At 39.7% G+C, this 16,779-nt stretch overlaps 1 protein-coding gene across 1 annotated transcript; it reads left to right on the forward strand.

The window, feature by feature from the left end:
• The first annotated feature begins 12,175 nt into the window (after positions 1-12,175).
• On the forward strand, positions 12,176-14,103 carry LOC104213833 (11S globulin seed storage protein 2-like). The gene is made up of 3 exons (XM_009763382.2): positions 12,176-12,997; positions 13,080-13,556; positions 13,638-14,103. The coding sequence occupies exons 1-3, from the start codon at positions 12,386-12,388 to the stop codon at positions 14,016-14,018; spliced, it is 1,470 nt and encodes a 489-aa protein (XP_009761684.1). The 5' UTR covers positions 12,176-12,385; the 3' UTR covers positions 14,019-14,103.
• Positions 14,104-16,779: the final 2,676 nt, after the last annotated feature.

Raw genomic sequence — 16,779 nt, forward strand, 5'->3', positions numbered from 1 at the left:
TGACTGAACAATATTTTTATTTTATTTTTTCTTTTAACAACAAACCTACTTTCATATTCAACAACAATAACAAACAAGAACACAAAACTCAACAAAATCAATTGACCTTCAAATTAAATCTAACAATATTATAACCAATACACTTCCATATTAAAACTAAACAAGAATAAATGCATAAAAACAAACTGAAGAAATAATCAAGAAATGAATCGAACATATACTGATTTCAAATCCGAAAATATTAAACAAGATACGGACAAAAATGAAACTTAAACCAACTAACCGGATCGGAAGAACGACGAACTCGAACGAAAACAGATCTGCCCGGAAATAATTATCGCACCAAAATAACTCGACGACGAAAACGACGACGGGCTTGACTGTTGCTGCGTCGCTGAGCCAGAGCTTGTCGGATTGAGCTTGAGCTGGGGTTGTCGCTGCTTGCTCGTTCATGGCTGGAGCTCGAAGCAGTGGCAGCCATGGTTGTCGAGCTAGCCATGGCAGCTATGGCGATGACGAAGCAGAAGATGAAGCAGCAGCGACGAGGCTGGACGATGGTGGTGGTTGTGTGTTCGAGCTGGAGGTTATGAGGACGATGAAGAAGATGGTCGTTCACGGACAACACGACATGGAGGTGGGGGCTGACGGATTGCATTACGTCGCTGCGGAGTTGCTCGCTAATGGAGTCGACGATTTCTGGGTTGGAGGCAGTGAAGCAGATGTAGAAGGGAAACCATGGGAGTTGGTTGGTTTCAAGAGGGACATGGTCGTGGGCTGCTGGACGTGGAGGAGCTGGCTGCTCCGACGAAGACGAAGACGAAGCATAAAAAGGGCAGCCATGAGAGCTTGAGGTGGAGGACGTTGTGAAGAGGAATGAAGGAGCAGCAGGTAAAGCTTGGGGCAGTAGGTGAAGGAGGGCAGCCATGGTTGCTGCTTGTGTATGAGGGCAGCCATGGGAGGTTGGGGTGTTTTGGAGTTTTTGGAGAAGAAGAGAGGGAGGGGGGCAGATAGGATGTTTTAGGGTTTTGGGGTTTTTTTTTTGTTTTTGGGAAAAATGAAAAATGAAGAGGGGGAGTTGGATCTTTGGGGTTATGGGGCGGACCGGGTCGGGTTGACCCGGTATGGGTTTGTTTCTTTTGGGCTTATGGTTTAAATTTGAAGAGAAGGCCCAATCCGGTTTTCTCCTATTTTTTGTTCTTTTCTATTTATTCAATTTCCTAATTAATAAAGCTAAAAATGCTAAGATTAAATTATAAAACCCAAAATTATCTCAAAATACTAATTAACTCCTAATAACAATTAACACATAATTAAATAGCAATTAACGATAAAATCACACAATTTGGACGTTAAATGCTAAAAAATGCAAAATACATATTTTTATGATTTTTTCCATTTTGTAAAACAAATTTAATTACTCCTAACTGTAGAATTAAATATTAAATGCAAATGCGACATATTTTTATATTTTTTATTAATATAACAAGTAAACATGCACAAACAAAAATACAAATAATTATTGCCTCAGCCCAAAATTCTTTGCCCAAGCCAGCATTGGACAACATACACCGTACCTTCTCCAGCAAGGTCCGGTTCATACGTTCTGCCACTCCATTCTGTTGTGGTGTATGTCTAACAGTGAAGTGTCGGACGATGCCATCATTTTCACAGACCTTATTGAAATGATCATTTTTGTATTCACCTCCATTGTCTGTGCGAATACACTTGATCCTCCTGCCTGTTTGATTCTCCACCATCGTCTTCCATTTGAGAAAAATTCCCAGCACTTCATCTTTGTTTTTCATTGTATACACCCACACTCTTCGGGAAAAATCATCAACAAAGGTTACAAAATAGTGTTTCCCACCCAATGAAGGTGTTTTGGAAGGACCCCAAACATCAGAGTGTACATAATCCAAAATGCCTTTAGTATTATGGATCGCTGTACCAAATTTAACCCTTGTCTGTTTCCCTTTGACACAATGCTCACAAAACTCCAAGTTGCAAGCCTTTACTCCTTTTAACAATCCTTGATCTGATAGAGTTTTCAAGGATTTTCCTCCAGCATGTCCCAAGCGCATGTGCCATAGCTTGGTTGCTTCTGCCTCTTTGTCGTCACTGGATGTCACTGTCGCTGTCCCAATAACTGTACTGCCACGATAGCGGTACATATTATTATTCTTCCGATTAGCCTTCATTACCACTAGTGCACCGGAGCATACTCTCATCACTCCATTTTCTGCAATGATTTTGAACCCTTTTGATTCTAGGGCTCCTACAGAGATGAGATTCTTCTTCAAATCCGGTACAAATCGAACATCTGTTAATGTTCTGATCATTCCATCATGGTTCCTTAATCGTATTGAACCAATGCCATATGAGGTAAGAGGGCTGTTATCCGCTGTGTGGATGACTCCATATTCTCCTTCTTGAAATTCCACAAACCAGTCCCTGTTGGGACACATATGATAGCTACAAGCCGAGTCCATCAACCATATGTCTGATGATGTTGATGACTCTGTTGTAACTAATGAGAAGTCTGAATCATCACAATCAGCTACATTTGAATCCATAATGGCCTTTCCATTGTTATGTTTGGCCTTATTCTTCAACTTCGGACAGTCTTTCTTCCAGTGCCCTTTTTCTCGACAAAAGGCACATTCATCTTTGCTGGGTCTGGATCTTGACTTGGATCTTCCCTTCTTTGTCCTCGTTTGATTTTGAGGACGACCCCTCACAAATAGTGCTTCTCCTTCTCCGCCCTTCTGTTTTTCTCGCTTTCTTTGTTCATAGCTGTACAAAGCCGAACAAACTTCTCTGAGAGAAACTTCGTCATTTCCATGGAGTAGAGTAGTTTCAAGGTGCTCGTACTCATCAGGAAGTGACGCCAACAACATCAAGGCCAAGTCACCATCATCATAAGTTGTATCCATATTTTGCAAATCTGTGACCAACTTATTGAAACTGGTGATATGTTCATTCATCGTGGTACCAGGAACATAGGTGAAGTGAAACAGTCTCTTCTTCATGTACAATTTATTTTGACTGTTTTTCTTCAAAAATTTATCCTCCAGTGCTTTCCATAATTTACTTGCAGAAGTTTCCTTTGTGTATGGATATTTCTGCTCTCTAGCAAGGTAGGATCGAATGGTACCGCAAGCAACACGGTTGATAATTCTCCAATCTTCTTCTCCAATAACATCTGGTTTCTTTTCTTCAATGGCCAGATCTAGCCCTTGTTGAAAAAGGACATCTAGAACCTCGCCTTGCCACATCCCAAAATGTCCGGACCCGTCAAAAATTTCTACCGCAAATTTCGCATTTGACACAATTCTTGTCATAAGCGAAGATGCCAATGATGACGTATTGTTGACACTTGATGTAGATTCTTCTTGTTTATTGTCTCCCATATTTGACACAAATATTATTTAATAGCTGACGACACAAATCAAGATTATTTCCTTTCTGATGTAGAAGATCAGACTAAGCTGCAACCACAGAGCATACTCAGACAGAACCTTGACTCAGTTACCAAGATAAATCTTTTCTGATGTGGAAGATCAGACTATGCTGCAACCACAGAGCATACTTAGACAGTACCTTGGCTCTGATACCAATTGTTGCGGAAGCCAAATGTATATAGTGTGAATAAGTCACAACTACTATACCAAAAATTATGACAGCCACCAAATAATAAATAAGACAATAAAGCAACAATAAAAGGAACACCAGAATTTACGAGGTTCGGCTAATTTTGCCTACTCCTCGGACACAACCAATATTTTATTCAACTCCAAAAATACAAGTGAAATAATACTAAAGAGAGAAGATACAAATGTCTTAAGAAGATAAGAAGGCAAATGAGAAGTGTTTCTAAATCCTAAACATTAGGCCTTCTTTTATAGGGGAAAAAATCTCCCTAACTCTTTTCCCAACCGATGTGGGACTTTGACATTTTGCCAAACTTCAACAACATGGAGGTCGTTGCGGCATGTACCGAAACTAAAAATTGTGATATGAGCTTCTGCTAATTTATGAGATAATACGTAGATATTTTTCTCAAGTTATCTCGAGTTTTTTATTTCTCTATTGCAGTCAATGTAAAGATAAACTATATCGTTACGAATTTTTTTTTATTCATGTTGACAACAAAAGAGATGTTCCAAAGAAGAATCAATACTACAAATGATGGGCCAACAGATTCTGTTGCCTCATATTTGCGCGGAATTTAGCTATGAACTCCTCTGCTCTTTCATTAATACAATGCAATTGTGGAGATGCCAATGTCAACGATTCCCATATCTCATCCGCTGCAACTAATTGCTGTTGATCATTAGGGTTCTCATCAACCATGCTCGTACTTGGGACACTGCTTTCCCCTAGATGGATCTCAGCTTGCTCTGTTTCCATTACACAAACTTGTTTAAGGTTCTTGTTTGCTGTGATCATAGGCTGGACATACTTCTCCTTTACCACCGATACATCCTCAATGAACAGCTGATCAATATATACAGGTGCTGCTTTCTTGTGGTACTTGAGAGTAGGCCTGTACTTTGACTTGTGTTTGAACTTGTTTGAGCCCTTGGTTTTGAATTGAACTCGAAAGACTGGCCATGGTGCTAATTTCTTGCTAGCATTGGCAAGCTGTGAAGTGGATTCTACGGTATATTCATAATACTGTAGATGTCGGGTTAGTTTTTGAGCAGGAAGACAATCAGTTTGTAGTTGGATATTGTGACTCAGATTTTGCGGGTGATATGGACAAACGAAGATCAACTACTGGTTATGTGTTTACTTTTGCAAAGGCACCAGTTAGTTGGAAGTCTACTTTGCAGTCAACAGTTGCTTTGTCTACAACAGAGGCAGAGTACATGGCTATTACAGATGCTGTGAAAGAGGCAATTTGGCTTCAAGGATTGCTAAAGGAGCTTGGTGTTGAACAAAAAGGTATCACAATTTTTTGTGATAGTCAAAGTGCTATTCAATTAGCGAAGAACCAAGTTTATCATGCAAGGACGAAGCACATTGATGTTCGGTATCATTTCGTACGAGAAATCATAGAAGAAGGTGGAGTCACGGTGAAGAAAATTCATACTACAGAGAATCCTGCTGATATGCTGACAAAGGTGGTGACTGCGGTCAAGTTTCAACATTGTTTGGATTTGATCAACATTGTTGAACACTGAAGATTGAAGATGAAGACACAACCAAAATTTGTTATTGAGAGAGAATTGAAAATGTGGAATTTTGCCAAGGTGGAGATTTGTTGAAGTTTGGCAAAATGCCAAAGTCCCACATTGGTTGGGAGTTAAGTTTGGGGGGGATTTTTCCCCTATAAAAGAAGGCCTAATGTTTAGGATTGAAACACACCTCTCATTTGCCTTCTCATCTGTTTAAGGCATTTGTATCTTCTCTCTTTAGTATTATTTCACTTGTATTTTTGGAGTGGAATAAAATATTTGGTTGTGTCCGAGGAGTAGGCAAAATTAGCCGAACCTCGTAAATTCTGGTGTTCCCTTTATTATTGCTTTATTGTCTTATTTATTATTTGGTGGTTGTCATAATTTTTGGTATAGTAGTTGTGACTTATTCACACTCTATACATTTGGCTTCCGCAACAATTGGTATCAGAGCCAAGGTACTGTCTAAGTATGCTCTGTGGTTGCAGCATAGTCTGATCTTCCACATCAGAAAAGATTTATCTTGGTAACTGAGTCAAGGTTCTGTCTGAGTATGCTCTGTGGTTGCAGCTTAGTCTGATCTTCCACACCAGAAAGGAAATAATCTTGATTTGTGTCGTCAGCTATTAAATAATATTTGTGTCAAAGATGGGAGACAATAAACAAGAAGAATCTACATCAAGTGTCAACAATACGTCATCATTGGCATCTTCGCTTATGACAAGAATTGTGTCAAATGCGAAATTTGCGGTCGAAATATTTGACGGGTCCGGACATTTTGGGATGTGGCAAGGCGAGGTTCTAGATGTCCTTTTTCAACAAGGGCTAGATCTGGCCATTGAAGAAAAGAAACCAGATGTTATTGGAGAAGAAGATTGGAGAATTATCAACCGTGTTGCTTGCGGTACCATTCGATCCTACCTTGCTAGAGAGCAGAAATATCCATACACAAAGGAAACTTCTGCAAGTAAATTATGGAAAGCACTGGAGGATAAATTTTTGAAGAAAAACAGTCAAAATAAATTGTACATGAAGAAGAGACTGTTTCACTTCACCTATGTTCCTGGTACCACGATGAATGAACATATCACCAGTTTCAATAAGTTGGTTACAGATTTGCAAAATATGGATACAACTTATGATGATGGTGACTTGGCCTTGATGTTGTTGGCGTCACTTCCTGATGAGTACGAGCACCTTGAAACTACTCTACTCCATGGAAATGACGAAGTTTCTCTCAGAGAAGTTTGTTCGGCTTTGTACAGCTATGAACAAAGAAAGCGAGAAAAACAGAAGGGCGGAGAAGGAGAAGCACTATTTGTGAGGGGTCGTCCTCAAAATCAAACGAGGACAAAGAAGGGAAGATCCAAGTCAAGATCCAGACCCAGCAAAGATGAATGTGCCTTTTGTCGAGAAAAAGGGCACTGGAAGAAAGACTGTCCGAAGTTGAAGAATAAGGCCAAACATAACAATGGAAAGGCCATTATGGATTCAAATGTAGCTGATTGTGATGATTCAGACTTCTCATTAGTTACAACAGAGTCATCAACATCATCAGACATATGGTTGATGGACTCGGCTTGTAGCTATCATATGTGTCCCAACAGGGACTGGTTCATGGAATTTCAAGAAGGAGAATATGGAGTCATCCACACAGCGGATAACAGCCCTCTTACCTCATATGGCATTGGTTCAATACGATTAAGGAACCATGATGGAATGATCAGAACATTGATAGATGTTCGATATGTACCGGATTTGAAGAAGAATCTCATCTCTGTGGGAGCCCTAGAATCAAAAGGGTTCAAAATCATTGCAGAAAATGGAGTGATGAGAGTATGCTCCGGTGCACTAGTGGTAATGAAGGCTAATCGGAAGAATAATAATATGTACCGCTATCGTGGCAGTACAGTTATTGGGACAGCGACAGTAACATCCAGTGACGACAAAGAGGCAGAAGCAACCAAGCTATGGCACATGCGCTTGGGACATGCTGGAGGAAAATCCTTGAAAACTCTATCAGATCAAGGATTGTTAAAAGGAGTAAAGGCTTGCAACTTGGAGTTTTGTGAGCATTGTGTCAAAGGGAAACAGACAAGGGTTAAATTTGGTACAGCGATCCATAATACTAAAGGCATTTTGGATTATGTACACTCTGATGTTTGGGGTCCTTCCAAAACACCTTCATTGGGTGGGAAGCACTATTTTGTAACCTTTGTTGATGATTTTTCTCGAAGAGTGTGGGTGTATACAATGAAAAACAAAGATGAAGTGCTGGGAATTTTTCTCAAATGGAAGACGATGGTGGAGAATCAAACAGGCAGGAGGATCAAGTGTATTCGCACAGACAATGGAGGTGAATACAAAAATGATCATTTCAATAAGGTCTGTGAAAATGATGGCATCGTCCGACACTTCACTGTTAGACATACACCACAACAGAATGGAGTGGCAGAACGTATGAACCGGACCTTGCTGGAGAAGGTACGGTGTATGTTGTCCAATGCTGGCTTGGGCAAAGAATTTTGGGCTGAGGCAATTACATATGCATGTCACCTCATTAATCGTCTACCATCTGCTGCTATTGATGGCAAAACACCATTTGAAAAATGGTACGGAAAACCTGCTGTAGATTATAACTCTTTGCACGTGTTTGGCTCAACTGCATATTATCATGTGACGGAGTCAAAATTGGATCCAAGGGCAAAGAAGGCTATTTTTATGGGAATTACTTCTGGAGTCAAAGGATATCGCTTATGGTGCCCTATGACAAAGAAAGTAATATTCAGCAGAGATGTTACCTTTGATGAATTTGCTATGGTAAATAAGGTAACAGAAGATACCAAACAAAATGAAGGTGCTTCTAAGCAGGTGGAGTTTGAGGGAAAATTTATTTTTCCTACACAAGAAGCAGAGGAGGAAACAAATGAAGATTACCCTCTGGAAGGAGAGCCAGTAGAGGAGATTCCAACTCAGGAATCTCAACAACAACTTGAATCAATAGCAACCAGCAGGCCAAAAAGAACAATAACGAAACCTGTTCGTCTCATAGAGACGGTTGCTTGTGCAACCTCAATTGTAGCTGATGATGTTCCTACTACTTATAAAGACGCTGTCCAAAGTTCAGAAGAAGATAAGTGGAGGATTGCCATGAATGATGAAATACAGTCCCTTCATCAGAATCATACATGGAGATTGGCCAATCTCCCGAAGGGAAAGAAAGCAATTGGGTGCAAATGGGTATTTGCAAAGAAGGAAGGATTTCCTAACCAAGTAGATGTTCGCTACAAAGCAAGATTGGTGGCCAAAGGATATGCTCAAAAGGAGGGAATTGATTACAATGAAGTGTTTTCTCCAGTTGTAAAACATTCCTCCATTAGAATTATGTTGGCTTTGGTAGCACAATTGGATTTGGAACTAGTTCAGATGGATGTAAAAACTGCGTTTTTACATGGAAACTTGGAGGAGGAAATCTACATGACTCAGCCAGAAGGATTCAAAGTTGCTGGAAAAGAAAATATGGTGTGCAAACTTGAAAAATCGTTGTACGGATTGAAACAATCTTCTAGACAATGGTACAAGCGATTTGACGAGTTTATGTTGCGGCAAGGGTACAAGAGAAGCAAATACGATCATTGTGTGTATTTGCACAAGCTTAAAGATGGTTCCTTTGTATATCTTCTCCTATATGTTGATGATATGTTGATAGCTTCCAAGAATTCGGAAGAAATTGATAAGTTGAAGATTCAACTGAAGAAGGAGTTCGAGATGAAGGATTTGGGTGAGGCAAAGAAAATTCTTGGCATGGAGATAATTAGAGATAGACGTTCAAAGAAACTCTGTTTATCTCAAAAGGAATATTTGAAGAGAGTACTTCAACGTTTTGGCATAGATGACAAGACTAAGCCAGTTAGTACTCCACTTGCTTCCCATTTTAAGCTAAGTACTACTATGTCGCCAATGGATGAAGCTGAACGAGAGTATATGTCAAAGGTACCATACGCAAATGCTGTTGGTAGCTTGATGTATGCAATGGTTTGCACAAGGCCTGACATTTCACAAGCTGTTGGAGTTATTAGCAGATATATGCACAATCCAGGGAAGGAGCATTGGCAAGCTGTGAAGTGGATTCTACGGTATATTCATAATACTGTAGATGTCGGGTTAGTTTTTGAGCAGGAAGACAATCAGTTTGTAGTTGGATATTGTGACTCAGATTTTGCGGGTGATATGGACAAACGAAGATCAACTACTGGTTATGTGTTTACTTTTGCAAAGGCACCAGTTAGTTGGAAGTCTACTTTGCAGTCAACAGTTGCTTTGTCTACAACAGAGGCAGAGTACATGGCTATTACAGATGCTGTGAAAGAGGCAATTTGGCTTCAAGGATTGCTAAAGGAGCTTGGTGTTGAACAAAAAGGTATCACAATTTTTTGTGATAGTCAAAGTGCTATTCAATTAGCGAAGAACCAAGTTTATCATGCAAGGACGAAGCACATTGATGTTCGGTATCATTTCGTACGAGAAATCATAGAAGAAGGTGGAGTCACGGTGAAGAAAATTCATACTACAGAGAATCCTGCTGATATGCTGACAAAGGTGGTGACTGCGGTCAAGTTTCAACATTGTTTGGATTTGATCAACATTGTTGAACACTGAAGATTGAAGATGAAGACACAACCAAAATTTGTTATTGAGAGAGAATTGAAAATGTGGAATTTTGCCAAGGTGGAGATTTGTTGAAGTTTGGCAAAATGCCAAAGTCCCACATTGGTTGGGAGTTAAGTTTGGGGGGGATTTTTCCCCTATAAAAGAAGGCCTAATGTTTAGGATTGAAATACACCTCTCATTTGCCTTCTCATCTGTTTAAGGCATTTGTATCTTCTCTCTTTAGTATTATTTCACTTGTATTTTTGGAGTGGAATAAAATATTTGGTTGTGTCCGAGGAGTAGGCAAAATTAGCCGAACCTCGTAAATTCTGGTGTTCCCTTTATTATTGCTTTATTGTCTTATTTATTATTTGGTGGTTGTCATAATTTTTGGTATAGTAGTTGTGACTTATTCACACTCTATACATTTGGCTTCCGCAACAGGGACCATTTTCCAACTTTACAAGATTCATCCATTTCTACACCTTCAATTTCCCCTCGCTCTTCTTGTTCCCTTCTTCCCTGTACCATCTTTTTATAAAATAAAAAAAAAAACTTTTTGTCCTTTGTCTTTATCCAGTAGCAACTAGCAAGATTCTTGTTTGCTAAGAGATCAAGTTGAATCAATTTCAGCAGGCATAAGTTACTTAAAGAATCTAGTATTACATTACCATTTTGTTTTTCTTTAGAAATTTTGTGTGGTGTTGTAGTCATGTGAATAGTGAGACTGAGAGTTTTGGTGGGACGGAAATTCTGCACTTAAAGTGATGTCGTGTGGAATTGTAACTATAATTAGAGTACAAGTCGATTACAGTCTAGTATTATTTTCACTTTTCATTTCAATATCACCATTAGATGCAAAAGTAACTAGCCTTATAAGTTTGTTGGACTTAAAATATATGTTCATTGAAGCTAAAACTAAAGTAGCATCCGTTCTTAGTGATGATAACCCTCAAAAAATAAAGTAAAGCGGCTATCTCTATTCTCTGTATCAACTTTTGCATTCTCATCTTATTTTTCTTTTTTGGTGATGTTCCTCACTTTATTTTTGCCATAATTCCTTAAGGTACTCCAGAACAAGCAGAGAATCACTCGCTATCCGAGTTGAAGTACTCCATCACTAAAGCTTGAAGGGAAAAAACTCACCCTAATGGTTCATTTTGGCCCGTTATTTTATAGAACTTGTACACCCTACCAATATTTCGGTTATTCTATTTTTATAATCAAAATTCGACCTTTTGAAACCGTACTAATCATCTTGTTTCTTTTCGATATTGGTATGGTTCGATTAATTTTTAATATTTTTTTAACATCATATTATAGTCGCTACTAGAAGCTAAAACGCAATAACATGCACATTTGCATAGAAAATTGGTAAAACTCTCTAAGCATTTTGTTAAGAGATGGTGAATTAAAGGAACATAAAAGATAGCCACAATAGATTCATCTCACTATTCTATAGTAGCGTAAAACAAATTAAGCAAAGATGAGAGGAATGTAAATCAACTGAGTAAAAAGATTTTTATCAAGTTGCAACTCAAGAATAAAATCTATTAGAAGATTAAGTATTCAACAAACGAAATCTAAATCATACGAGAATAAAGATATCATTATTCTTTGCTACTTTGTCGCTTACTATTCAAAATGCTGGAACTAATTTAATTTCAATAGGAATAAGAGAATATGTTTAGGAGTTAGAACTTTAGGTGTTAATCACATGTTATCTTAGCTTGTAGCTGTTTTCATAATCCAAATGCCTTAGGAAAGAATGATGCTTTGTTACTTAATATATAAAATATATTTCATATATAAATTTATCTTGATTTACTTTTATAAAATAAAAAACATGCTCTATTTTTTATTCGAAATCGATTGACACCCCTAAGTGTAATCTTTATAGAAACCAAGAGAAAAAAAGAGGAGGAGATATCTACTAGTCTTTGAAACTAATGACAATAACTCAATGCAGTGCTTCTTCCACGCTTATCTATTTTTTAAATATATTGGCTTAAGGCTATTTCCTTTACACCTCTGTTTACCGTCAAAAGAAAAAGAAAAAAGAGGATAGAACTGCTAACCTGGTGAAGCTACTACTGGATATTGTTTAACAAAGCCCCTACTCAACGAGTTGAGGCCCAAATTTGAGGGTTTGTTTTGTCGATCCAATATTGGAGCCCAACCCAAATATTTCTGCTCGCCTAGTATTTTGAGAGTTCAAACAACCTCAGTGCTAATTCTGTGAAAAAAAAAAAATTAAGCGAAACAGAAGAGCTTAGACAAGTGGTAGGTGCAAAGGCAGAAGGTGTAAGCAAAAGCAGCTGCAAACTTCCACACGTATAGTTTCATGCAAACCAACACATCTTTGATTCCTTTGAACAACCATTGCAAGGTGTCCTTCAATAGCTGAAATGAAGACACCTTCACCATGCAAAAGAAAACAGGCTTAATGCCACACGGCCTTCGTACTTGTTCACTTCCAACACTATAAGAAGGAGGCCTCAGTCACTCTAAATCTCATCCCATCTTTGTAGTTAACAAATCAATCCTAATTAGCCATGGCGGTCACTACTAGACTCCTCTTAGCTTTACTCCTCTCTGCTTTTCTCTTGTCCGCAACAAATGCAGTTCGAGACTATCAGGGCCAGCAAGGCCGTCAGGAGGGTCAGAGAGGCACTCGTCTCACTGAAGCTCAACAATGCCGTTTAACAAGGCTCACTGCTAGCCAGCCCACTAACAGAATTGAGTCAGAGGGCGGCGTCACTGAGCTGTGGGACGAGAACGAGGAGCAATTCCAGTGCGCTGGAGTTGCTCCCATGAGGAATGTCATCCGTCGCAACTCTCTTTCTCTTCCCAATTTCCATCCCATGCCTCGCTTGGTTTACATTGAGCGTGGCCAGGGATTGATTGGCATTACTTACCCTGGTTGTGCTGAGACTTTCCAGTCTCAGTCCCAGACCTTCCAGGCTGGCCGAGAGCCAAGGGAAGAGAGGGGCCAAGGCCGCAGAAGTGACCAACACCAGAAGGTCCACCGCATTCGCCAAGGAGATGTCGTGGCACTTCCCGCTGGCGCTGCTCATTGGTGCTATAATGATGGTGAGGAAGAGCTTGTCGCCGTCTCTATCAATGACCTCAACCACCGCTCCAACCAGCTTGATCAGAACTTGAGGGTAAAATTCATTAGTTTCTACAATTTGATGACTTTTTGTTCATGCAATTTCATAATTGGTTGGCTATGTCTTTGGACTGCAGGCATTCTACTTGGCTGGTGGAGTACCAGAAAGTGGAAGGCAACAAACCCAAGCAGGTCAAAGACTACAGAGCAGGCAGAGGTTTCAGAACATTTTCCGTGCTTTCGACACAGAATTGATGGCCGAGGCCTTCAACATCCCAGCCGAGATTGTAAGGAGGATGCAAGAAGAGCAGAGCGAACGTGGACTAATTGTCAATGTGAGGGAAGGAATGAGAATGATTAGGCCCGACGAAGAAGAAGGAGAATTCGAAGAAGAGCAAGGGCGACCAAGACGAGGACAGCAATGGTGGGAGGAAGCAACTGGAAATGGCTTGGAAGAAAACATTTGCACAATGAAAATCCGCACCAACCTTGAACACCGAACACAAGCTGATATCTTCTCCAGGCAAGCTGGAAAAATTAACCATGTCAATCGCCATAAACTTCCCATCCTTAAATACATGGACATGAGTGCCTCTAGAGGCACCCTCTATCCGGTAAATCTTTGTTTAATTTTCTCAAGTTGATTAAACTGAAAAAACCTCTATTAGTAATTGATTAAAATTTGGTGGATGCAGAATGCATTGTTGACCCCACATTGGTCAGTGAACAGCCACTGCGTGGTATACGTTCAAAGAGGAGAGGCACACGTGCAAGTAGTAGACCACAGCGGACAACAAGTGATGAACGACAGGGTGAACCAGGGAGAAATGTTTGTGGTTCCTCAGTACTTCGCCTCAACAGTGAGGGCAGGACAGAATGGACTTGAATTTGTAGTGTGGAGGACAAGCAGTGAACCAATGAACAGCCAGCTTGCAGGTTACACATCAGTGATTAGAGCCATGCCTGTTGAGGTCCTCACCAATGCCTACCAGATTTCTCCAAATGAAGCACAACGATTGAAGATGAACAGGGGTGGAGAAAGCTTCCTTCTATCTCCTCAGCGAAGGTCCATCTAAAATGGATATGATGTAGCCATGTCTAGTAGTACTCGTTTCTCGTCTTTGTTTTTAGGCAAAGACAAGAGAGAGCGACTTGTAATTAGGAGCAAATAATAATGTAACTAATAAAGCTCCTGCCTTTTTGCTTCTTAATGTGATCCAAGATTTTCCGTGCAAATCTTAGCCAACAATAATCAACAAGAAATAAAATTTAGACGGGGGAAGAAGTGAAGAACTAATCTTAATTTGCTAGACGTACTGAATGAACTTTGAAAGTCAAAAGGACAAATCTTACTTTGCCAGTAAAAAAATCGTCCAAGGCCTTTGATTTGTCCTAGCACAACGTGCGGAAAATTATTGAATCCCTTTATGGAATAGGAATACTTTAAAAAAACAAAAAAAAAAACTATAATGACATATCTCTAACTCAAACTCAATACATAGATAGATATTGGTAAAGTTTAACAAAAATCATACCGTCTCTGCAATAGTTGATTCAATCATTAAATTCTATTCTCATGAATTTGAATAAGATAAAGCAATTTGGTATTTGGTATTTGATGTGTGTTATATCTGGTGGTATTCCATAGATGATTGCTTTTCATTAACAATTTGATTATTTTTCAAATACATTTTAAAAGGTGGCTGAACAATAAAAAGCAAACTGTCACGACCCAAGTTCTCCCTTCATGAACTGTCATGACGGCACCTAGTCTCTACGACTAGGTAAGCCTAATATTGCGGAAATGTAATAGGAACACAAATATAACAGCTAACGAATATAGTTAATAAGCAGAAACGACGCCGCTTGACATATACAATAATCATCTTTCCCAAAACCCGCAATCTAATCGCAATGTCGCAAGCTTTTAAGAGTTTCTAACTGCTCTATATATTATGTCCGAAGAAAACAAGGGGAAATCAACATAAGAGGATAACAGGAGACTCCGAGATCTGCGAACGCGGCAGATGTACCTTGAAGTCTCCTGAAGCAGCAACCACGCAACTAGACTCGAGGCTGATAGCTAGTACCTGGATCTGCACACAGAAAACATGTGAAAGAAAGGACATGAGTACACCACAACGGTACCCAGTAAGTGTCAAACCTAACCTCGCTCGAGTAGTGACGAGATCAGGTCAGGGTCCTACTGATTTAAATATAATAAAATTTAACAGAAAGAAATATCGCAGTAAAGAAATAAGTACTGAAATTTAACTAGAAAATAAGCATAGAAGAACAACAGCTCAGAAACACAAGGGTAACAATATGGGAATCTCCCAGGATACTGTCCCGTAGTTCCAAACATAAATGTGTAGGGGGATCTCCCGAAATACCGTTCCGTAGTCCCAAAGTAAATATGTAGTGCTGGGAGATCTCCCGAAATACCGTTCCGTAGTCCCAAAGTAAATATGCAGCTCAACCAATCTAAACAACAGTTACAACAATAAACCTACAGTTTTAACTAAGTCCAATTCAAGGAAAAGCAAGTAATTTCACTAAACATGTTGCACAGAATTCAAATAGGCAGTTAAAACACATAGGAATGCTTTTCTAATCTAAACAGGATAGCACATATGTTATTGTAGTTCAAACAAGGAGAAAAACAGGTTATGACTAAGTGAAAAACGGAGTTTACCACAAATAGCCCGTGTACATACTCGTCACCTCACGTACACGACGCTCATATATCAAACAGTACCAAATCCTAAGGGGAGTTTCCCCACACAAGGTTAGGCAAACCACTTACCTCGAACTAAGCTTAACTTAGTCCGAAACAATGCTCCTTCCGCGAATATCTGGCTCCGGATGGCCCAAATCTAGCCAAATCAATTGCATAACGTAAATATAGCTTCAAGCAACTAATTTAGCTAATGAAATCAAAGCTAAGACAAGAAAATAGAAAAATGCCCAAAAAGCCTCCCCCGGGTCCACGTCTCGAAATCGGGTAAAAGTCATAAATTATAAACACACATTCACTCACGAGTTTACTCGTACTAAAATTATCCAAATTCGATGTCAAAATCTCACTCAAAACGCAGAAATTCGATTGGGGAACTTTCCCTCGGTTTTCCCAACTCTCTCACTCAAATTCCTTGATTAAATGAAGAAAATAACAATAGATTAATGAAATGCAACCAAAATCAAGTAAGGAATCATTACCCACAAGCTTCCTCTGAAAATTCCTCAAAATTTCACCTCAATCCGAGCTCTCTAGGTCCAAAAATAGAGAATGAATCAAACCCTCGATTTCCTCTCTTTTCTGCCCAGCTAGATCGCTTCTGCGAGCCCATTACCGCACCTGCGGTACCGCTTTTACTGCTATAGTTCTGCACTTGCAAAATTTCATCAACTTCCCAGGCTCTGCACCTGCGGTTGCACTTCTGCGCTCAGATGTCCGCTTCTACAACCTGCCACTGCTTCTGCGATTCCCTATCCGCAGGAGGGAGTCCGTTTCTGCGGTGCCTTCACCGCACCTGTGACCACTGGCTACCCAGACCAGGACCGCATCTACGATCTCATCCTCGCTTCTACGAGGCCGCACTTACGGACCTTCCACCACATGTGCAAAAATACTAGATGACTGATCCCTTCAGCAACAACTCAACTTCAATAGTTGATCCGTTAAACACCTGAAACTCACCCGAGCCCCCCGAAACCTCAACCAAACATACCAACCAATCCTAAAATACCATACGAACTTAGTCGAGCCCTCAAATCATATCAAACAATCCTAAAAACACAAATAGCCCTCCAATCCAAACTTAATGAACTTGAAAC

The sequence above is a fragment of the Nicotiana sylvestris genome, chromosome 9 (assembly GCF_000393655.2).
Source record: "Nicotiana sylvestris chromosome 9, ASM39365v2, whole genome shotgun sequence".
Lineage (NCBI taxonomy): Eukaryota > Viridiplantae > Streptophyta > Magnoliopsida > Solanales > Solanaceae > Nicotiana > Nicotiana sylvestris.

Excerpts from the sequence above, each read along its gene's own strand:
- LOC104213833 (XM_009763382.2), top strand. The coding sequence starts at position 12,386 with ATGGCGGTCACTACTAGACTCCTCTTAGCTTTACTCCTCTCTGCTTTT. Across the intron at positions 12,998-13,079 it reads AGCTTGATCAGAACTTGAGG|GCATTCTACTTGGCTGGTGG; the intron begins GTAAAATTCATT and ends TTTGGACTGCAG. Across the intron at positions 13,557-13,637 it reads CTAGAGGCACCCTCTATCCG|AATGCATTGTTGACCCCACA; the intron begins GTAAATCTTTGT and ends TGGTGGATGCAG.